We start from the raw sequence: 23,120 nt of genomic DNA on the forward strand, positions 1-23,120 counted from the left end.
CCGTTATCATTTCTAACACGCGTAAGAACATATTAATTTAATTTGAATGTTTTATTGTTATAGAGTACGATCTCGTTCCGTCCATAGAGCCACTAGATGCGGCTGACTCGTCACATGAAACCTATGATAATTGATTATAGCATAGCATTTAGACACTAACAAGACCACAACTCGTAAATCGGAAGGAGAGAGCGACATCTACTTGCTTAATTACCCTATCATGCAATTTATTACATAATATGAGCATATATACTATAAACATACTTTTAAGTTAAATATAATTATTTCACACACATGTAATTGTTATTGTTGTCTTATATGTGTAGTTGAGCGGGTCATAAAGACATGATATTTAAGAAGTGTTTCGAGTTCAATATCTTGCACTGATAGTGAGTAACTTTGCTTATCAAAAAGTAAAATAAAATTGTGGGATGTTGGACTAGTTTGATTATACCATCAGCTGGCCAGTTATTCGGTGAGCTTGATTTAGCTCTCACGTAATGAGTATAAGATGGTTTGACATGTGTCAGCTGAGTTGATGGGATTCTATTTTTATATATTTTTTTTAAATTATTAACGTTAAAAACTTATACATCTATGATTAAACATGTATTTTCATGCCATCAAAAGATGTTTTAAAAACAAACTATTTAAAACCTATTAGGGTCAGTTCGGTCTGGTTCGAATATTAGCATTATTCATAACGGTAATCGAAGTCATCGGTTAATCGGTTGGGGGTTTATTCGGTTAATTTGTTGGTTTTCGGTTCAGTTCAGTTAATTCCGGTTAATAACCAAACCAAACATTGGCTAAAATTTTTGTTTAGAAATACATCTAATGGAGTTATAAATACATGAAACAGATATATAAATACATGAGTTGGATGTATGAATAATTAAAATGGAGGTAAAACACATGAAATGGAAGTATAAAACATGACATATATGTATAAAAGCTAGAAATATACGAAGGCTTAAATGATTCGGTTCGTTTAATTTCGGTTAACCGTTGGTACAAAAAATATTTATTAACCGATTTTCAGTTAATCCAGTTTCGGTTAATTTCAGTTAAGCTTTATCAATTTTCAGTTCAGTTTTAAATTAACACTTCGGTTATTACTCACCCCTAAAACCTATATTGTTTCGTAATTATCATACCCCATTAATGCTTCAAAGTCTTACAAACTGCAAAAAATGGAATATCAGTATATCACTCACTCTTTGTTAACATGTTAAATACCCTTTTTTGTCACATGTGTGGTCAAAGTGTATCAACTTATACAAAATGGTGATAATATTATAACGATACAAAATAAAAGGGGGGTAATATGCATGAATATTTTAATAGAAGGGCTAAACTGAAATAAAAGTAAATAAGTAAAACGTAATACGGACAATAAATACAAAAAAAAAACGCAAAAAAGCTCAGCTGGAAACCTTGAGAAGAACAAAATAGGAATAGTTGAAAGAGAAAGAGAGAGAAAGTAGAGAGAGAAAGAAGAAGAGAGAGATAGAGAGAGAGACCTATACATACAAAATATACACAATATACGCATCAGATCCTCTCTGTTTTCATTCTCCAGCATCTTCTGTTCAATTCGAGAACTCTCATCCGATTAATTTGATTCTTCTCAACACATCGATCGCTGTTTCCAAATCGAAAATAAGTTTAACCTGCTCGAACAAATTGAATCGGTTAGCAGATTGTGAATTTGTGATCCTCACGCTTCAGTTCTACGGTTTTCGGTATGATTTCATATAGTTTTATCTCTCGAATCAAATGTTTTTTGTTAACAATTTTGTTTAACAAAATGCAGATTAGCTGTTTATCGATAGGGCTAATTCGAGATCTGATTTGGTTCTATACTGGCATTGTTGAAATTTATGTGTATATGTTGTTTAATTGGATGTGTGAATGATTAGGTATCGATTTTGTTGCGTTTGTTTGTATATGTACGTGTTATGATAACTATGATAAGTTTGAGAGCTCACTAGTGTTAATAAATCTCAAGAGTAATAGATTTAGATTATTGTTATTATGTTTATGTTTATCTCTGTACAGGTTAGGTTAACTATGATAAGTTTGAGAGCTCACTAGTGGTGATTAATTGTTATTTATGTGTGTTTATGGAGGTATATACTAAGAGTATCAGATTTAGATTATTATTGTTACTCTTAGTTAGGTTTTATTTGTGGAAAAGTGATTTGACATGTAAGAGATTCTAGATCTGCTTTTAATTTCATAGATGCTATCGCTGGTAGAAATATATGTGGTTTTGTTCTGCAATTGAATGTGTTAATGATTGATTAACTATCACTTTTGTTGCATTTGTTTATATTTGTACATGTTATGTTAACTACGATAAATTTAAGAGCTCACTCGAGTTGATAAATTGTTGTTTATTTACGGTTATGGAGATAAATCTCAATGGTATCAGATTTAGATTATTATTAGTTAGGTTAGATTCTAGTTCTTCTTAAAATTTCATAGATGCTATGAATGGTAAACATGAAGTTAAACTGCAAAACTTATGTGTTTTTGTTGCTCAATTGGATGTGTTAATGATTATGCATCACTTTTGTTGCATTTGTTTATATCTATACATGTTAGGCTAACTATGCTAAGTTTGAGAGCTCACTCGAGTTGATATATTGTTATTTATTTACGGTTATGGAGGTAAAATTATTAAGAGTATCAGATTTAGATTATAGTTAGGTTTTATTTGTGGAAAAATGATTTGACATTTTAAAGAGATTCTAGATCTGCTTTTAATTTCATGGATGCTATCAATGGTAGACATGAAGCTGGACAGCAAAATTTGAAGGTTGGATGTTTTGTCTTGTTATGTGTAATATCTGAAATTTCATTGATGAATGAATTTCATGGGGAAATGGGAAAACGATAGTCTTATTATTTTTTATTTAATGCTTCTGTAATCTGTACTTGCATGTCTTTTTACACTGCAGTGTACTGTAGGTTTCTGTTTTTGTGGTTTGTTTGATAATGAAGAGGACTTGTTCTGTTACAGATTAAAAAACACCATGGTTTTTTATGGTTTTGCTCACAGACATACTTGTCTGTGCTGAAGGTTATTAGTTTTCAGTCTCTACCCTTCTGCACTTGGCTAAAATGTCAGGTAAGTTAGTTTGACTTATATGCATTTTAAATAAACAGAGTTTTGTTGTAGATGTAATTTTGTTTGACTGTTTGACTTTACTTCTCATGTGGACTGTTTGGCTAGAAGGAATTGAGGCTTTTGATGAAACAAGAGAAAGGAGGTCAGATATCGAGATTTCTGAAGACGAAAGACGGCAATCCAAAATTGGAGCCCTAAAAAAGAAGGCAATAAATGCTTCAAACAAGTTCACTCACTCACTAAAGAAAAGGGGAAAAAGGAAAATTGATTACAGGGTTCCTTCGGTTTCAATAGAAGACGTACGCAATGCAAACGAGGAGAAAGCAGTCCATGAATTGAGGCAAAAGCTTCTTGATAAGGACTTACTGCCACCTAGACATGATGACTATCACACATTGCTGAGGCTAGTAATTATATTCTTTCAGTGTTTCAAATCTTTGCTGTTAGATTTGGCATGCCAAGAAACATGATGAGTAATATGGGATCATGGGAATTTTCTAAAAATGAACATGATAGAATTTGGTTATTTGGTTATTAATTGAAATTAGAAAGGGGCATACATACTATATAAACACTAATATGGAAAGCACATTTTACAACTAATAGCTTGTTTTTTACGTATCGTTGGTAGCTGATCAGTTTTATGAATTAGTTATATAACACAAGCTAGAGCTCAACCTCTTTATTTGCTTTCATTTAGGTTCTTGAAGGCGCGTGACTTTAACATTGAAAGAACAGCTCGCATGTGGGAAGAAATGCTAAATTGGCGGAAAGAGTACGGAACAGATACAATACTGGAGGTAATTAAAATGATATTCAAAACTTCACACAACATGATATTCTTAACTACATATATCTGCGTAAAACAAATAGAACACAATTTTAGAAATATTACTGTTATTGCAGACTTTAATTAGCAGAATGCCACCCTTATGCATTTAAGATATCAACTTGCAATGGTAAAATGGGACAATCAGTAAATTATAACTATTCACTTTCAATAGCGGGACAATTAGTAAATTATAACTATTCACTTTCAATAGTGGAGCGAATTTACTCTATTATAAATTGATGATGGGAAAACACAGGATTTTCATTATGATGAGCTGGAAGAAGTCTTGCAGCATTACCCACACGGGTACCATGGAGTTGATCGCGAAGGCAGGCCCGTTTATATCGAAAGGCTCGGGAAAGCGCACCCTAGTAGGCTAATGCGCATCACTTCAATCGAGCGTTACCTAAAATATCACGTTCAAGAGTTTGAAAGGGCTTTTAGTGAAAAGTTCCCCGCGTGTTCAATTGCAGCAAAAAGACATATTTGTTCAACTACCACAATTTTGGATGTACAAGGCTTGGTATGTTAGTTAACCTTTTGTTTTATATAATAGTATGGGATGATGTTAATGTCATAATAACGTTTCTATATATCCCTAATAAGTAATAATTATAAAATAATAATAATTTGATGTGCAGGGCTTGAAGAATTTCACTCCAACTGCAGCAAGTATGCTTGGGGCAATGTCAAAGGTTGACAGTAACTACTACCCAGAGGTAGTTAACTCTTTCAGCAAACTTTCTTTTCCAAAATTGCCCTTTGTTTTTGACTTTTTGTAAATAATGTACTATAATATTTACTGCCAGACACTACACCGCATGTTCGTTGTCAACGCGGGCCCTACCTTCAAGAACTGTCTATGGCCTGCTGCTCAAAAGTTTCTTGATGCAAAGACAATTGCGAAAATTCAGGTAAGTAATTGTGCTTTTGTTTCTAACTTTCAACTGCTTGAACGCCTGAACTGTCTGCAAAGTATCAGTTATGTTTTTACATTGAAGGTTTTGGAACCGAAGTCGTTGAGTAAACTACAAGAGGTGATTGACCCAAGGTTTGTTTGTTGACCTGATTTTGACCTGCCAAGTATTCAATTACATGAGTTTTCTGATTCTTTGTATTGTTGTAGTCAACTGCCCGACTTTCTTGGTGGTTCATGCGTGTGTCCTGTTGAGGGTGGCTGCCTAAGGTCGAATAAGGGTCCATGGAATGACCCTGAAATAATGAAGGTGTGAATTTATTTTGAGCATTTGTGTCCACTTGTTTTATCAGTTCATATAAATGTATATTATCTAAAGTATTTTTGATAGTCGGCTTAAGTCTATTATACGTCCTAAATAGTTATGAAGTTTAGTAAGTTTGATAAAAAAAATTGAAATCCTAAAATAATTATAAACCTTAATGTTTTACATTCAATTTCAAATATTACATATTCAAAATCACATAAATAAAATTTACAGTACTTGAGTGAATACCTTAAATTGTCAAAGTTCAATAGATATAAAATTTTGATAGAAGTTCATAAAATTATTGAATGTTTAAACCTTTATTCATTAATATTATTTTTGTCTTGACGAAGCATTATCTATTTTTTCTCATCTACATATGATTCTCCTTGAAGCATCAAATAACATGCCACTTTTTTTAAAGAGTTAAATGCCATTTTAGTCCCTGTGGTTTTGGCCATTTTGTCAGTTTAGTCCAAAGGTTTCATTTTTAACCTGTGGGTCCAAAAAGGTTTCACAGTTGCCATTTTAGTCCATTTGGATAACTTCATCCATTTTTTCTGTTAACGAGAAGGCCAATTCGGTCATTTTGTATGTAATTTTGTTAACTAAAAGGGCAATTCAGCCATATAAAATGACCGAATTGGCCTTCTCGTTAACAGAAAAAATGGATGAATTTAACCCAGTGGACTAAAATGGCAACCGTGAAACCTTTTTGGACCCACATGTTAAAAATGAAACCTTTGGACTAAACTGGCAAAATGGTCCAAACCACAGGGACTAAAATGGCATTTAACTCTTTTTTGAAAGATTGTTAAAGTTTCAACTTAACTGAACGAAAATTGACATAATTAACAAAAATCTGTTTTTTTGCAGGTTGTTAATAACGCAGAAGCCAGATTTGTAAGGCAAATCACCAGTCTATCTAGTGATCAACAAAAAGTCGACTCTTATATCCAGTATTACCCCGTGAAGGTATATATTGAAATCAAATAACTAAAACATTGACAACATTGACATTCAAATGTAGATGGTTTCCTCTAATTATCCTTTGTATTTTTTTAGGGAAGAAGTGACATGTCAAACATAGAATCTGGATCAGATGTTGATGACCCTTGCTTTTTATCTACCGTAAATGATCCTAGGATCTCAAAATTAGCGTCGGTTTGTGAAGAAGTAAGTAGCGATAATGTCATCCCACCGCTTACTTTAAAACACATATTCCTCTTTTTTATGTTTGTATGTATAGTATTACGCATTGTTACCAGACCGATTTTAAAAACTAGTTCCGTAACTTAAAAAATGAACACTCACACCCACACGCATATTTAAACTATCTTAAAAAACAAAGTCGGTGGCTTTTACGCCACCGACACCCCAACTTTCAACCTTTGTCACAAGACTCACAACCACTCCCTTTACTTTGAATTTCCACACCAACACCCTCATCTTTCAAAATTCACCACCACCACTCCTCTACTTTGTTAGGGGTATCGGATCAGAGGAGGCTCGAGCGGAAGCGGAACAAACACACACACACACACACTAGCAGAAAATAAAGAACACGAGAATTTACGTGGTTCTGTCAAGGTGACCTACGTCCACGGGTTGCAACTAGGGTTTTACTTTTATTAGATGCTCAGAACTGTTTTCAGAATGATACAGATTACAATTACATCATAGGTATTTATAGAACAAGATTAGGGTTTCCTACTTGGTCAACAAGTTAACTAAGTGGGCCTAATAACTAGGGCCGACTAACCCTAACTAGGGCCGGCTAACCCTAATTAGGGCCGGCTACCCTAAAGCCTACGAACCCAACATACTTTGCTTTTCCACCATCACCCCCTCTGATTTTACGTATTTATGGATCCACCCCTCTACTTTTACATATTTCCGCCACCACCCCTCTACTTTTACACTTTGCCTTTTTTAGACTTTACATTTTTACCCTTTTCAATATTAGTCCATTTTTACACCCGCTCAACTTTAAAAAATTGCAATTGTAACCCCTAGACTGTTACTCCTACTTTTGCAAATGCCATTGCATTGTGTTTTACGAAATGTGTTAGGCGTTGTGTTTTACACTTCGTGCTTTACACTTTTTTTGTAGTTGTCTTAGACAACATTGCGTTTTTCGAATTGTGTGTTGTCTTACTACACGTTTCCACCTGCCGCGCGCCGCCGCAACGCGCGGCATGCAAAATACTAGTATATAAATAACAAACTAACAGACAAACATACCGAGTAAAATTCCTACTGGCCTTGAATGTATTGCAATAGAGGGTGTGTTTTTGATAAGTAAATTTCTTAATTCAAGTTTTATTCTGCAGGCGACAACATCCGATTCACCTGCATACTACAGTTGTAACGATCATTTTACTTCATTTGACCAGAGGCAAGATACATCTCCGAGTCAATCTCCTACTTCCGGTATAACCCTACAAGATTCAGAAGGTATATGCAATTATCAAACTAGCTTACTAGCCCGTTGTCACACCATTATCATGGATGAGCTATGGACATATAGAAGTATACGTAACAAACCAGACCATAAAACAGGCCTAAATCAAACAATGCTTTGTTCTTGTTTAGGTGCTTCTTTAATTATCCGTTATTTGGATAATATTCTTGAGAAGGTTGTGAAGAGAGGTTTCAGTTGCATAGCAAGACCAGTGCTTTCATTGGTGGTAAAATTAATCGAACGTATGTTCAGTTTACCAATTGAATATTATTGGAGAAAACAGAACAACGTATATCCAAACAATGCTGTGGAACACAGATATGAGAGCCAAACACATGTCCAAACAGAAGCTGTCAGAGAAAATCAAATACTTCCGTGTGTCGAACGCCTGCAAAAACTCGAAGAAATTCTAGAAGAAATTAAGAAACGGCCTGCTCAAATTCCTGTTGAAAAGGAGCATATGCTGAACAATTCGTTGGACCGGATTAAATCAGTAGAATTTGACCTAAATAAAACTAAGAGGGTATGTTCCTTTTACTGTATCATTATTATTACTATTATTATTTATATTATTTATTATTATTATTATTATTATTATTATTATTATTATTATTATTATTATTATTATTATTTTACAGGTATTACATGCTACTGTGGTGAAGCAGCTTGAGATAGCAGCCTTGATGGAGAATTTGCAGCAATCCAAATTCCATGTAAACTACTTTACCTTGTGTTTGGTAGTAGCGGGTCAAATATAATCACAAAAAATAAAGAGTGAATTTCAAGAATTGTCCTTTATCTTTATACCCATTTTCAGGCGCTGTCCTTTATGTTCAAATTTGACGAGTTTTGTCCTTTATGTTTTCATATCATACACGTTTTGTCCTTTAGGCCTAACCCAGTTAGTTTTTTCAGTTAAATTTGGTCATATGTTTTGTACATGAGAGCATTTTTGTCAATTCAAAGGTAAGTTCAACGGCAGATTTACAGCTCAAAGCTTCTGCCAGGGGCGGATGTACCTAGTATCAAGGGGTAGCCTCCGCTACCGCTTGGTCGGAAAATTTTTGACGTTTTTAGTGTAAATTTTGGAAAAATTTGACGTTTTTTCGATTTCGTTACCGCCTATTTATAAAACGTTCCTGCTTGGTCGGAATCCTAGATCCGCCACTGGCTTCTGCAACCTTTGAATTGACAAAAATGCCCTCATGTGCAAAGCACATTACCAAATTTAACTGAAAAAACTAACTGAGTTAGGCCTAAAGGACAAAACGTGTATGATATGAAAACATAAAGGACAAAACTCGTCAATTTTGAATATAAAGGACAGCGCCTGAAAATATGTATAAAGATAAACGATTCAGGAGGCTTTATGTATATAACTTTACTTCATTCCTTGTGTGAAGTCAAAATGGGTTTAGGTTGAAACGAGTTGAGTCCTGTTGACTTGAAACATAAACTTATATAAATTGTTATTTATTTTTTTTCATTTTATTTTGGGTGCAGAGGCGAAGGATATGCTGAAAGTGAATGTACAGCTTAAATAGGAAGAAGTGATATTAGTAGCACATATATATGGAGAAACCGCATCCATACACAGATTACCCCCCCTTAAATGAGAGGCGAGTATTTAGAACGATCATGTGTTGATTGTCTCCTAACTTTAATTTTAAAAAAGAAAAATGCTTACTTTTGATATCACTTTTTTCTGCTTTTTGTTTTGCTCCTTTTTTTTTTTATCTTTTTTGTGATCGAGATATGATTAAAATTTGAGTTTAAAACGCAAGCTTTTATCAGGGTTTTGGTTTCGAGTTTTTAGAAATTATGAATAGCGGTGTTTATAAACCGTTAAAATCGGCCAAACCGCTTAAAATGAAAGCAAGTTGGCCTGTTTGAGTTTCAACAATTCATGTTTTACTGTTTGCTATTTTAATGTTGAACTTTTGTTGTTTATATACGTAAACATTTTTATCATTTAAAATTTGTAAAACAAAGTAATGATTATGAAAAATCTGTTCGGACGGCATATTCCCAAACTATAAACGCCAAATGAGTAAACCATCCGGCTTAGTGCACCCTGATAGAAATTGGTACAGTAGGTATTGAATCAAAAACTCGTTCTTATTATTAATGATCGTACCCATCTGGTTACATAAATTCCCTTATATACAACCTAAACAAGAAACCTATTTTGACTCGAATTAGGATTAAAAAAACTAACTCAAAAAAACCCCTAAGTTTGTGACTCGGTCACTTTTTACCCGAGCTTTGTAAGTCGGTCACTTTTTACCCGAACTTACACAAGATTAGACTAACAATCACCCCCCTAATCTTGTGACACCAATGAGCCCTCTCATCTCGATGAACTTCAACCGTGCCAAGGCTTTAGTAAGGATGTCGGCCCGTTGTAAATCCCCGCTCACGTGTTCCACTTTAATTTGCTCCCGTTCAACGCATTCCCGTATAAAGTGGTAACGCGTATGTGCTTACTCCTTCCGTGAAATACCGGATTTTTCATCAAGGCAATAGCCGATAAATTATCCACCCTTAGTGTCACCACCTTCTTCGTTTCACCGGTTATCTCCGATAGCAATCCTCGAAGCCACAACGCTTGACACGCGGCTGAGGTAGCCGCCATGAACTCCGCCTCGCAAGATGATAATGCAACAGTGCTTTGTTTTTGAGAACTCCACGTAATAGGTGCATCACCATAATAAAAGACTACTCCTGTTGTGCTTCGCCCATCGTCGTCATCCACTGAGTGACTACTATCACTAAACCCATGTAACGTCTTGGTTCCACCTTTTAGATAGAAAATACCGAGGTCGATACTCCCCTTTAAGTACCTCAAGATTTGCTTCACGGCTTGAGCATGAGTCTGTGTTGGCTCTTGCATAAAACGACTAACATAACCGACCGAATAACACAAGCCCGGTCGTGTGTGGGTTAAGTAGCGTAGGCATCCAACAACCTTCCGATACTCGGTTGGATCAGTCTTCTTGGCTTCATCCTTTTTCGTCAACTTTAATCCAGGATCAAGTGGGAACTGGGTTGAGTTACTTTCCCATAAACCAAATTGTTTTAGAACTTTAGTTGCATACCCGGATTGCTTGATGCTAATTCCCCGAACACCTTGATTAACTTCGATCCCGAGATAATAATGGAGTAAACCAAGATCACTCATTTCAAAGCGAGCTTCCATTTGTTTCTTGAAATCAGCTATGTCTTGATTTGTTGCTCCGATCACAATTAAGTCATCAACATAGGTACCAACTAACAACAAACGTTGGTTCCTTTCCCGTCTATAAATCGCCTGCTCGTGTTTGCACCTAGTAAAACCGAGTTCCTTTAACGCCGAGTCGAGTCGTGTATTCCATGCTCTCGGTGCTTGACGAAGCCCATACAAAGCCTTTATCAACTTATAAACTTGGTGTTCTTGACCCCGTTTCACATAGCCCTCTGGTTGATGAACATAAACATCCTCCTTTAGCTCACCGTGAAGGAAGGCCGACTTAACATCTAAGTGGTGTACTTCCCAACCCCGGTTAGCCGCCAAAGCAAGCACAAGCCTTACGGTTTCAATACGTGCGACCGGTGCAAAAACCTCCTCGTAATCAATCCCAAACCTTTGGACATATCCCTTAGCCACAAGTCGTGCCTTATACTTTATTATCGACCCTTTTGCATCCTTTTTTACTTTGTATACCCACTTCACCCCAATGGGTTTTACATTCGGTGGAGGGTTAACCAACTTCCAAGTTTTATTTTTTTCAATTGAAGCTATCTCGCAATCCATCGCCTTTTTCCAATGATCTTCTTTTATTGCTTCCTGAAAGTTCATTGGTTCGTCATCAATTGAAAGTAACAAATTTCCTTCTTCCAAACTTGAACTTTGACTTGAAGAACCTGGTAACCCTTCTACGATAAAATCATCGAACCTTTTAGGCACTACGGTCTGTCTCATCGACCTTCGCAACTCATTTGAATCATTTGCTGCATTTGGAACCTGTTCTGGACTGTTCTGGACCTGATACGAGCCTTCTGAACCTGTCGATGTGCTGAAAAACTGGTTTGTCACAGACTGGTCGCTAAAAGTCTGATCTGTCGCTGACTGGTCAGATTGTGTCGCTAACTGATCAGACTGGTCGCTAAAAGTCTGATCTGTCGCTAACTGATCAGGCTGGTCGCTAATTGTTGTTGCTGACTGATCTGTTTGGTCGCTATTTTCAGCATGAATAATAAATTCTTTCCATCCCGGTTTACTTGTATCAAAGCCCTTTAAGTACTTTTCCCACTTGTAACTCTTCGTTTCATCAAACTTTATATCTCCACTTCTAGCTACATGTACCCGTCCTTTAATCGGGTCGAACATACGGTACTTCTTCCCCGGTTGAGACCCCAAATGCACCATTAACACTCCTCTATCATCCAACTTTTTCAGCCCGATAGTTAAGTCTTTCACAAAACCCAAACAACCAAATACCTTTAAGTAGGAGAGGTCCGGTTTTCTACCCTTCAACTTTTCATACGGAGTAATCGAGTTTTCTAAAGCCTTCGTCGGTGATAGGTTCAAAAGATAAATCGAGTGATGTACCGCTTCACCCCAAAAAATTTGTGGCACCCCCTTCGCCTTCAACATACTTCGTGTGGTGCCCAAAATCGTCCGATTTCTCCTTTCGACCACCCCGTTTTGTTGCGGGGTGTAAGGAGCGGTAAACTGACGCGTAATTCCTTTATGTTTGCAAAAATCACCCAAGACATGTGACGTAAACTCACCCCCGTTGTCGGTTCGTAATGCTTTAACTTTCTTGCTAAAATCGTTCTCAATCCTTGTAATCAACTCGATTAGAACACCCGGCACTTGATCCTTTGTTTTTATCAATGTTACCCACATGTAGCGACTAAAATCATCGACTACAAGAAGTATGTATTGATTTCCCGCATTCGTCTTCGGGGTGATTGGACCACAAACATCCGCGTATAATAGTTGCAACGAGTCGGTCGCACGGTAAAGACTCTTCTTTTGGAAGGCGGCTCGTGTTTGCTTCCCCATTATGCAAGAATCACATATTTGCATGGGATGTGATATTGTAGGCAACCCGATTGCATGCTTGGATAAAGATTTGAGTGCTTCAAAGTTAAGGTGCCCAAGACGAGCATGCCAAATCCAAGCCTCGTCGTCTAGCTTAACCTGTAAACACATTGGGGACACAACTTTTAAATTAATTTTATAAATACGATTCGGTGAACGATGTACCTTCATCAATAATGTTCCATCCTCTTCGAACATCCAAAGTACGCCATGTTGAATCGTGATTTTGTACCCAATCTCGTCAAGTTGACCGATGCTTATTATATTATTTTTTTAGTGATGGAATATAATAAACATCGTGCAACGCCCTTTGTTCCCCAGATTTTCCTTCCAAGATGATCATTCCTCGGCCTTTTATTTCAACGCACGAACCATCCCCAAACTTTACTTTGCCAACCGTGTGACGGTCGAGGTTAGTAAACCACTCGAGGTTACCCGACATATGATTACTGGCCCCATTATCCAAGAACCATGTATCATCTTCATGTGGAATTGATGCAAACTTCCTCGGATCGACCCGTTCTTCATTCAATAACACGACTTCCTTCTCGTGAGTTGCCATGTAGAGTACAGGACCATCTTGTTGTGCAAGGTTGCTTTCTTCGGTTTTCTTACGTGTGGGACAATCTGAAGAGAAGTGACCTAAACCGTCACAACGAAAACACTTCAATTTAGAACGATCTTTTTGTTGTTTTTGTTCCGGTTCCTTGCCCTTTCCCCACCCCCCAGATTTACCACGCCCTCGACCTCGAAAACACTTCAATTTAGAACGATCTTTTTGTTGTTTTTGTTCCGGTTCCTAAACAAGCTAAACAAGAAACCTTATATACAACCTAAACAAGAAACCTATTTTGACTCAAATTAGGATTAAAAAAACTAACTCAAAAAAACCCCTAAGTTTGTGACTCGGTCACTTTTTACCCGAGCTTTGTAAGTTGGTCACTTTTTACCCGAACTTACACAAGATTAGACTAACACACCCGACTTGGCTTGTTTAATTTGTCATCCCCGATACCTAATTAGAAATTATAGCTATGATTTTGATAAAAGTTGCCTGAGCCAAACTCAGTTGAAGCTTATTTCAAACATAGGATATCATAGAATTTTATAAAAACACGTTCAAACAACAGGCTATTTCCATGATTTTGTGGTGTGGTGGTATTTCATAAAACACGTCCAAACAACAGTGCAAGAAGTTTGTTTGCTGATATGGCTTGGTGGGGCGTCACCATAACAAATGCTCTTAAAAGTAAATAAAACTAGTTCCATTGTAACGTAGTAGTATTTTGAGTTTTGACCAAAAGTTACCTTATTAAAAGTAAATAAAGCTAATAACACTAGGAAATGATGAAATACATCCATCGTATGACTCCTTTTATAATAGAGTTAATTACTATTTTCGTCTCCGTGGTTTGTCAAAAATCACTATTTCAGTCCATTAGTTTAAAAATCGCGATTTCAGTCCCTGTGGTTTCACTTTCGTAACCATTTTAGTCCACCTCATAACCATTTCAGTCCCTGTACTTAACAGAATAATGGATTGAAATGGTTACGAAAGTGAAACCACAGGGACTGAAATGGTTACGAAAGTGAAACCACAAGGACTGAATTCACAATTTTTAATCTAATGGACTGAAATACTGATTTTTGACAAACCACAGGGACGAAAACGGTAATTAACTCTTTATAATATCATTGCTGAGAGGGCCGGCCCAACCAGCCCAACAAGCATAAGACCCTTGGCCCAAGCCTAGGGCCATCAATATTGAAGAGCCACAAATTTTCGGTATGTTTTATATATAATAGGCCCATATACGTAGACACTAATACATGAAATATGCTAGGCCCAATATCACATATGCGATAACCTTAAGGCGCTAAACAAGATCCAGGAAAAAGAGAAACGTGAACGGTGAAACATGGAAAGACTGAAAGGGCAGCGAATTATAGAGTTCGAGTTCAGACGTGCGAATGAAATGATGATTATCGTAAGTTGTGGCTTCTTTTGGTTACCTATATCGAATCATCGTCGATTAGGGCGGTAGAGCCATCTTTAGGGATTTCAGATTTGGGGATAATCATCTCAATTGAAGAACACACAGGTTACAATAAACAATGGCTACTTTTTAATTTTTTTATATACTAATCATGGGAGAAATTAGTATGCATAGTTTTATATTGCTCAAACCCTCAAACATAAGCTTGAATCAATTTTGCGATTTGTCGAATTGATTATTTGAAACTTGAAACAATGGCACTCAGTGTTGCGATTTAATCTTGTGGATGGCTTCGAACTTGGAAGACAATGGCACTGACTTAGGTTAGATATTCTCATTTATTGATTAGGGTGTATTTGTATAATTGCATATTTGAATTTGTTGTTTAGGCTTATACTTGTTTCATTATTTGATGATTTCAAGTTGTTGTTTAGGGAATTAGGATTTAAACATATACTATATCTATAGAAAACATATAACTTTAAAAAATGAATTTAACTACGCCAATTATAAAATTTTTAGTTTATAATTGTCTGTATCAAGGCGGGTAAAGGAGGGTTTTTTTACTAAATATATTAAAAATGATAATTTTACAAAATGGCCTCCAGTTCGTAGTTCGCTTAGGGTCTCCAAAAACATAGAAATTAGTATGCATAGTTTTATATTGCTCAAACCCTCAAACATAAGCTTGAATCAATTTTGCGATTTTTCGAATTGATTATTTGAAACTTGAAACAGTGGCACTCAGTGTTGCGATTTAATCTTGTGGATGGCTTCGAACTTGGAAGACAATGGCACTGACTTAGGTTAGATATTCTCATTTATTGTTTAGGGTGTATTTGTATAATTGCATATTTGAATTTGTTGTTTAGGCTTATACTTGTTTCATTATTTGATGATTTCAAGTTGTTGTTTAGGGAATTAGGATTTAAACATATACTATATCTATAGAAAACATGTAACTTTAAAAAAATGAATTTAACTACGCCAACTATAAAATTTTTAGTTTATAATTGTCTGTATCAAGGCGGGTAAAGGACGGTTTTTTTACTAAATATATTAAAAATGATAATTTTACAAAATGGCCTCCAGTTCATAGTTCGCTTAGGGTCTCCAAAAACATAGAAACGACCCTGATTGTTGAAACAAATAAAAAATACATCTTATTGGTCAAAACTAAGTCGATAGTCTATAGACCCCTACTTTGCCAATTATTGTAAAAAAACATGTTTAATTTCTGCTTTTTGTGAGACTTTAACTCAAGATCTCCCCTTTCAAGGTATTTAAAGGTTTTGTCTTTGTCAGAATGAATAAATATCTATATATTATGATGTATTTGAGTAGAGCAATTTAACATACAAAAAAGATAAGTTTTTTTTTTTTAATTTAGTGCATAAGATATAACCTTAAAATGTGGGTAAATTATTTTAATTACCCATCTTAATTACTCTTTAGTTCCCCTCTTTAACCAAATTCTCTTTAATTAAATACTAGTTACACTTTTGTCCCCTTATTTTAAACCGATTACCCCGGCGATTTTTATATGACCATAATTTTTCACACGTTATATATTTTATAAAAGCTACACCATAAAAACGAGCATTTTATTCTCTTTAATTTGAGTAATATATTGCTATAGTTTTTTTAATTAAAAAGATGATATGTTAAGTGATTAACAATATATAGAGGTGAGTAATAACCGAACTCTAAGCGAAAGTAGACAAAACCGAACTGAAATCATCTACTAACCGAAAACAAAATTAACAAAAATCCGTTTTTTTTGTACCCTTGAAAAACTACCAAAACCATTCAAATTTTCATACATTTTTAAGTGTTATATGTCCATTACATGTATTTCATGTTATATTCTTACATTTTATGTATTTATACATCTATTTCATATACTTATAAGGAAAATTCATAACCCTAGTTTGGTTTGGTTATAAAACGAACCGAAAACCAACAACATAACTGAATAAACCGAATCAATTAACCCATAAAACGATTGTTAATAAAAAAATTAACCGATGACTTCTATTTCGATTTTGGTTGAGGTTAATAATTAAAAAAATGAATCGAACCGTGGACACCCTTAGCAACCGTCCACAATCGATAATTCTCAGGTATCACACAAAACTAGTCGTGATTGTGTATATTTTTATCATATTTTGATGATTGTGTGTGGTCATGACCCTCATGGTCACCATGATCCTCCACATCGGCGCCATGTCATTCACTTCTAATCCATCATTCAAAACCACTATCATAAAGGTGTGGTCATGACCCAAACCACTATCTTCCTATTTTAATTTATTTTTGTAGAAAAGGAAAACAAATCATTGAAAAAGGAAAGTAGGCTCATGGTTGTCATGGTTTAATCCTTGTCAACCATGGTGGATGAAGGAAGGGGATGGTATAACAATCCATTAATGATCCTATGTGGCATTAATGACCCAACTCATGCTCCCAATACCCTTTAGCCTTAGTCATGATATGATGATTTTCTGTTTATAAACCTAATATGTTATCAATTTTAGGGTTCTTGTGGATTGTAATTGAGATTTGCAAATAGTTTGTTATATTGTAGTATCACATGTATCAAACCTGTCATAATACAGTTACAATGGTAGGAAAAAAATGTTTTCCTTTTAGTTCAGGTGGCTATTAATTGTTTCTTCATTTTACTCCTAACTGATAAACCCATTAGACCCCTTTATTTCTTGCGGGTGAGAGGTCTTCAATAGGGCACTGCATTTTTGGATAATGAAGGTGAGTAATTGCTTGTACATGCATCAAAAGTTTGTTATGACATTTTTATGGATCGTTACTTTGGTGACCGACCCGCTTCGTCTATTTTGCATATTATATGTTTGCCCTACTCACTATAAATTATAGTTTTCTTTTTTTTTTTTAATAAAAAGGGCCCTAGTTTTTGACTTCGTTTTAGGCCTCCAAAAGAGTTGAGCCAGCCCTGCTTAGCAATGTCTATGTTTTGTGACGTATCACACGAGCACCTTACTAGTCAAATAGAATATATTAGTTATGGTGTATTGTAATTATCTTCACCATAATAATTATAAGATCTAATTCGTTTAGGCTATGGGGTATGGGGCTTGGGTTGGGGGGAAAACACCCAAGCAACCACCCCGGGTGGGCTTGGGTTAGGGCGTGGCCCTTGGGGCTTGGGTTTCAAGCCGGGCGTGGGGCGGGGGAGCAAGCTGGCATGGCGGGCTGTGAATGGTCAATTCAAACTAGCCGTTGGCCTAGCCGTTGGGGGCTAGTTAAAAAAAAATTTCCTTTATAAATACCTTACCATATTTAACATTTTTCTCACACAATATCAAACACATAAAACACAATCTTGCCATGAGTTCTTCAAGTTATAGTGAATCGTCATCATCATCTGACGATGGGGCGAAAATATTTATACAAACGATCGCGACGGTGGTGAAAGCTATCCTGGAAGACGAAGACGATGAGGAAAAGACTCAACAACCTAAACGGAGGAGAAGGTACATCGCTCGTGAACGGCACACCAGTAACAATTTGTTGGTAAGCGATTACTTCTCAGCGGAACCTAAGTATGATGAAAAAATGTTTAGGCGTCGTTTTCGTATGAGTAGAAATTTATTTTTAAGGATGAAAGTAAAAAGGATGAAAGTAAAAAGGATGAAAGTACTTACCAGCTAGTGAGCCAAGAAGCAAATGCGCCTCATTCATTAACGCAAAGGTTTGCGCTCCAAAAGTAGAGGCCATCAGCTATACGGTAAGAAGGGCAAATCTTGGACATTGATAGCCCTACTATGAGTGTGAGTAGGGCTGCTTCAGCCATCCTTATACTTGGGTGACCACGCGCACACCACCGCCACTGCACATGACATCTGTATCGCAAGTCCTTGGATTGCCGGTGTTCTTCAGCTAGCACTACCTACCACCATTGAATTTAGTCTCCATATTTGAATCTCTCTTTGATGTTTAATATGGAAAAAACTTACCAAGTCTGCCTCTCTCTCTCTCTCTCTCTCTCTGTGTACAAACCTTGATTCAAGAGTCTGGTGCATATGAGAAGAACTTGAAGAAAAGTCTGGAGCTTTTCATGCTCTGTCAATAATTCAGGCAAATACTGACTGAAAAACACAACATAAACAACAAATAAAATCTAATTAACATAACATAAGAAACACAAACTTAACATTGAAATAAAAACTAACATTAGAACTCACAAACGTTATTCTTGCTCGAGAAAAGTTGGTATTATACAACCCCGCGTCAACGAACATCCAATAGTTTGATAAAAGACACCCTAATATAGCGTGTTCCTGTGTTTATTGCTACCTAACCATGGTTCTTATAAAAATACAATTTAAATAAATCGCTAATCAAAATTAGCGATCTCAAAACTACTTATTGAGTTATGCTTGTATCAAAAAACAATAAGTTGTTCCCATTGGTTAGTTGATGTTAGTTTTCCCTGATGTTCTCTCATGGTTCATAAAAAAAATAACAATAAAATAAACATACAGTGAGTAGTTTTAGTAAGTAATTTCAATCTTACCACTGGTTGTTTACAAAGCAAAGAATTGAAATCAATATTCATCTTGATTCTTGAGTCTTGACAATTATCGAAAACAAGTCCAGCCCTAATAAAGCAAAACAGTTTCACTTAAGATAACCTATAGCTAAATTCCTCACAACATGTTCTACAAAATTTAAAATTTGATCAAATTGATGGTTGGTGTCCCAGCCTTGATTTTTGGTTATTCTGGGAAATCAACAAACACATAACAACAACAAATACTTCCACTAACAAACATGCAACAGATTCACAACTAACCTTGAGCAATCGGAGTAACAACAGATGCAGCCGGAGTAACGACCTCGCCGTCCTTCCGGCAGCTCACATCGACATTCTCCGGCGGATCCGCCGCCGTCGGCGAGCTCAATTCCTTCGAATTCTCCACAGCCGCCGGCTGTAACCGCTCCTCCGCCGTCGATTTCTCCGATTCACCTCCATTTTCGACCTACAAACCGAAATCAATCCAATAACGAATCAATAAACATGATTCTGTTCAGAAGATGATTCTGTTCAGAAGATGATGATCGTTGTCTTCGTCCGTCCTCTCGTAGAGAGAGAAACAGGGGGTTCTACAGAGAGAAACCAAATGAGACAAAGAGATGGGACTTAACGAACGCGAAGTGCGATGGTGAGAGCGATGTCTTCAACGATGTCGTCTTCATCTTCCTTGTTCAACCCAAAGAAGCAGAGAGAGAGGGGGAACCCAGAGAAGCAGAAAGAGAAGGGGATAAACTAAGAGAAGGATACTAACGCCGTCAGTTAATAAGCTACTGTAGACACTGTTGCTCAGTTATGTTATGAATTAACGTCGTATGTTGTCTTCGTCCGTCCTCTCGTATCAATTATGGTGATCGTTTTCATATCAATGGCAAGGCGCTCACACTAGTGGATTTCACGGGATGCCAGCCATCCAGTGGCGGACCCAGGAATTTTTTCATGGGGGTGCGGATTTTTTTTAAATTTTTGGTGTCTAGATATATACATAAAAAAACCGGTTCGGGTCGGGTCGGGTCATGTAAAAAAAAGAACATCAAACTTAAATTTAATTCCCGTTGGTTGACATGGTCCTCTTAGTAGGTATGCCCTTCTAACATCATCTCGTTGATTCACGTTGTATGATGCTATCGCCTTGCGATCATGAGGATCCGAGGGAAGATCATTCACATCAACAAAATCGGAAGATGATCCAATTTCAATCGTTTTCCTCTTGTTGAGAAATCGCGCCATAACATCCTTACTCATTGTGCCTATCACATATAAAATAAATAATATTCTTTAATCACATACACAACTTTAATATTTAATGAAATCAAAAATAAATAACAAATAATAGAATCAACAATAGTGCAACACAGCTTTATCATTTAATAATGAAACAGAGAATACAGTCACTTTTTTTAATGAAATCAACAATTCTTATAGGCTATAATTGCCATTTGCCTTGCCGACTGCCGTAACATATACAACAACAACTTTATCAAAACTCAAAAGAGGACCTTATCAAAACTCTTGAAGAGTGAAATCAAGGACTGGTACCTGGTCTGCAATCTGTCAACGGCGAGATGAAAGGTCGGTTGGTCGCTGCAAGCCTGCAACAGAGGACCTTATCGAAGCCTGGTCTGAGTAATTCTTGGTCGCTGCAAGCCTGCAACAGAGAGGGGAGGGCAGAAGAGATGAAAGGTCGGTTGGGTTTATTTGGGTTATGTTTTCTTTAATTGATTTAGTTATTTGGGTTGGGTTTTACCATAAACTTGTTCAATTGGGCTTGATGTTGGGTTATAGGAATACAAGTTTTATTTAAAGAGATTAGTGGGCTAAATTGTTTACATAATTGGGTCGGGTTTAAATCCGTGTTCACAATTTTTTTTTATATAAATTCCTAACATTTTTTTTTCTAAGGGGTGCGGTCAGAATTTTCCAAGGGGTGCGGTCGAAATTTTCTAAGGGGTGCGGTCGTGATTTTTCGCGAAAAATAACACTAATTTTTTTTTTCAAGGGGTGCGGCCGCCCACCCACGGGCTAAAGTAGGTACGCCCCTGCAGCCATCATGCTTGAAGCGGTTGCGTCCCAAGATCTTTGGATATGGCATGCGTTCTTCGGTATGTCAGGTTCACATAATGATATTACCATCATAAACCACTTGTTAGTCCCGAAAAACCCGAGATATCACTCAACGGTTCGATCGAACGCGGAATATAAGATCAAACCGCCAAGAACAAAAAGAAATATTTATTAACGAACTCAGTGCCACTGCTTAGATCGCACACAGTCTCAAGGACTGTCTGGTACGATCTTCGAGAACCTTGCACACAATCTCTAGGATTGTCAGGTACAAGGTTCTCCTATTTGGGGCTACATGATTACACAAAATGTGGGAGAGCTCTACCACTAACAATCTAATAAGACTATCTATAGGAGCCTCTACCCCATTGGCCCACATGGCCTAGCCCAAGCCCAAGACCTAATCCAAACAAACATATTAGAACATAATAAAGATGAGCATAAAACTTTGACCTAACAATCTCCCCCTAGTTTTATGCTCTCTTTATTATGATCAAGACGAACTCTAGTCTTGGGTCTTCTCCTTTTTAGTGGCCCAGCAGTGAACGAGCCCATCAACGTATCCCGGATAATATGAGGCTTGATCTTGGATAAAAACTGAACAATGTCGGATGAATCTCGAATCAACTTCGGATGAAATTCATGGCTGTCTCTGATAATAAAAGCAGATGAAGTTGTATGTCGGATGAAATTTTGTGATGTCGGATGAGGTAATGATGATGTCGAATGAAATGATATAGTAGAGGATGATGTTGCTGGTTGAATCTCGAATGAAGTCAAATGTCAACAGTGATGTACGATGACGTCAAATAATAAAATAAAACCAATTTTAAAAACCTGGGCTAAAAACTGTTGGGCTTTCATTACTTGGATCAACATCATCTGGGCTTCAATATTACGTACCTGGGCTGGCCCAAAATACTCATCAACTTTAGAAGCTTCTCGGCTGCACTACTTGGCCCCACAGAATGTTACACCAAAATTTTAAAAAGTGTCCCAACAATCTGACCATTGATCATCCCCATTATCCAACGGCCCCCATTTGTTAGGGTTTTTTAATTCCTTGATTTGATAACCTATGCAGCCGCCAAGAATGTTCCATGACATCAGCATCACAAAATCCAACGTTCACTTGCATTTTCAGCTCCGATAACTTCTCCGTTACCGTTCATCACGACAAGCCACCGAACATCGGAACCTGCAACTGTCGTTCAGTCACCGGACAATTTCCGTTCAATCTTCTCCGCCGTCCACTTATCATCTCTGTCTGTGTTCGACACCGTACACCTAACAATGTCGTCACCTCCGACTTTCATCTTCATCTCCGATTACCTGCAACTATCTCCGGTCCACAACTATCATCCTCATTCTTCATTAGTCATCATCATCATCGTTTCATCTTTCAGTTTTCAACTTGCAATCCATCCGATTTCACTATTACATCGTATCATTTTTAATCACACCGTTCCATAGAACCGTATAACAGACAACCTTCTGTTGCACGAGTTCATCTTCTCCGTTCTCTGACCTCCACTGTGTAACACAGAATATCTCCATCATTCCGATAGTCATCTTCTCCATCTTCGACATCTCGCCTCCGGCTATCATTTGATCTCCGGTTTCCGACAGCCTTTATCATCTCCGATTACCACACACTTAATCATCTTCTTTTCAGCGACGTACACTGCCATTCACCGTCTCCAACCAACCTGCATATCACCTTCGTCATCTCCTACACCACC

At 36.7% G+C, this 23,120-nt stretch overlaps 1 protein-coding gene and 1 long non-coding RNA gene across 5 annotated transcripts in view; one reads left to right on the forward strand and one right to left on the reverse strand.

Annotated features, from left to right (window-relative positions):
* Positions 1–1,420: 1,420 nt before the first annotated feature.
* The window catches only part of LOC110942168 (phosphatidylinositol/phosphatidylcholine transfer protein SFH13), a 41,130-nt gene continuing 19,430 nt past the window's right edge, over positions 1,421–23,120 (forward strand). The window contains exons 1-15 of one of the 3 annotated variants that reach the window (XM_022183906.1): positions 1,421–1,745; positions 3,029–3,136; positions 3,242–3,539; positions 3,837–3,936; positions 4,225–4,491; positions 4,610–4,687; positions 4,778–4,882; positions 4,970–5,019; positions 5,095–5,194; positions 6,068–6,166; positions 6,257–6,367; positions 7,525–7,648; positions 7,787–8,178; positions 8,294–8,368; positions 9,159–9,366. In XM_022183906.1, coding sequence (XP_022039598.1) covers positions 3,130–3,136; positions 3,242–3,539; positions 3,837–3,936; positions 4,225–4,491; positions 4,610–4,687; positions 4,778–4,882; positions 4,970–5,019; positions 5,095–5,194; positions 6,068–6,166; positions 6,257–6,367; positions 7,525–7,648; positions 7,787–8,178; positions 8,294–8,368; positions 9,159–9,176 — 1,824 coding nt within the window. In that variant the 5' untranslated portion in view covers positions 1,421–1,745; positions 3,029–3,129 and the 3' untranslated portion in view covers positions 9,177–9,366. Of the gene's footprint in view, positions 1,746–3,028; positions 3,137–3,241; positions 3,540–3,836; positions 3,937–4,224; positions 4,492–4,609; positions 4,688–4,777; positions 4,883–4,969; positions 5,020–5,094; positions 5,195–6,067; positions 6,167–6,256; positions 6,368–7,524; positions 7,649–7,786; positions 8,179–8,293; positions 8,369–9,158; positions 9,367–23,120 lie in introns of those variants that run through there. The other 2 variants (XM_022183909.2, XM_022183908.2) reach the window with 2 other exon arrangements.
* Positions 17,993–21,004, reverse strand: LOC110942169. 2 transcript variants are annotated; one of them, XR_002594634.2, is made up of 5 exons: positions 20,854–21,004; positions 19,576–20,564; positions 18,737–18,868; positions 18,425–18,669; positions 17,993–18,318 (listed from the first exon to the last, which is right to left on the reverse strand). It is a non-coding gene; the product is annotated as an uncharacterized LOC110942169 (long non-coding RNA). The 2 variants fall into 2 exon arrangements; XR_004893612.1 differs by lacking the exons at positions 17,993–18,318; positions 18,425–18,669; positions 18,737–18,868 and adding an exon at positions 19,195–19,381.

The sequence above is a fragment of the Helianthus annuus genome, chromosome 5, assembly GCF_002127325.2.
Source record: "Helianthus annuus cultivar XRQ/B chromosome 5, HanXRQr2.0-SUNRISE, whole genome shotgun sequence".
NCBI lineage: Eukaryota > Viridiplantae > Streptophyta > Magnoliopsida > Asterales > Asteraceae > Helianthus > Helianthus annuus.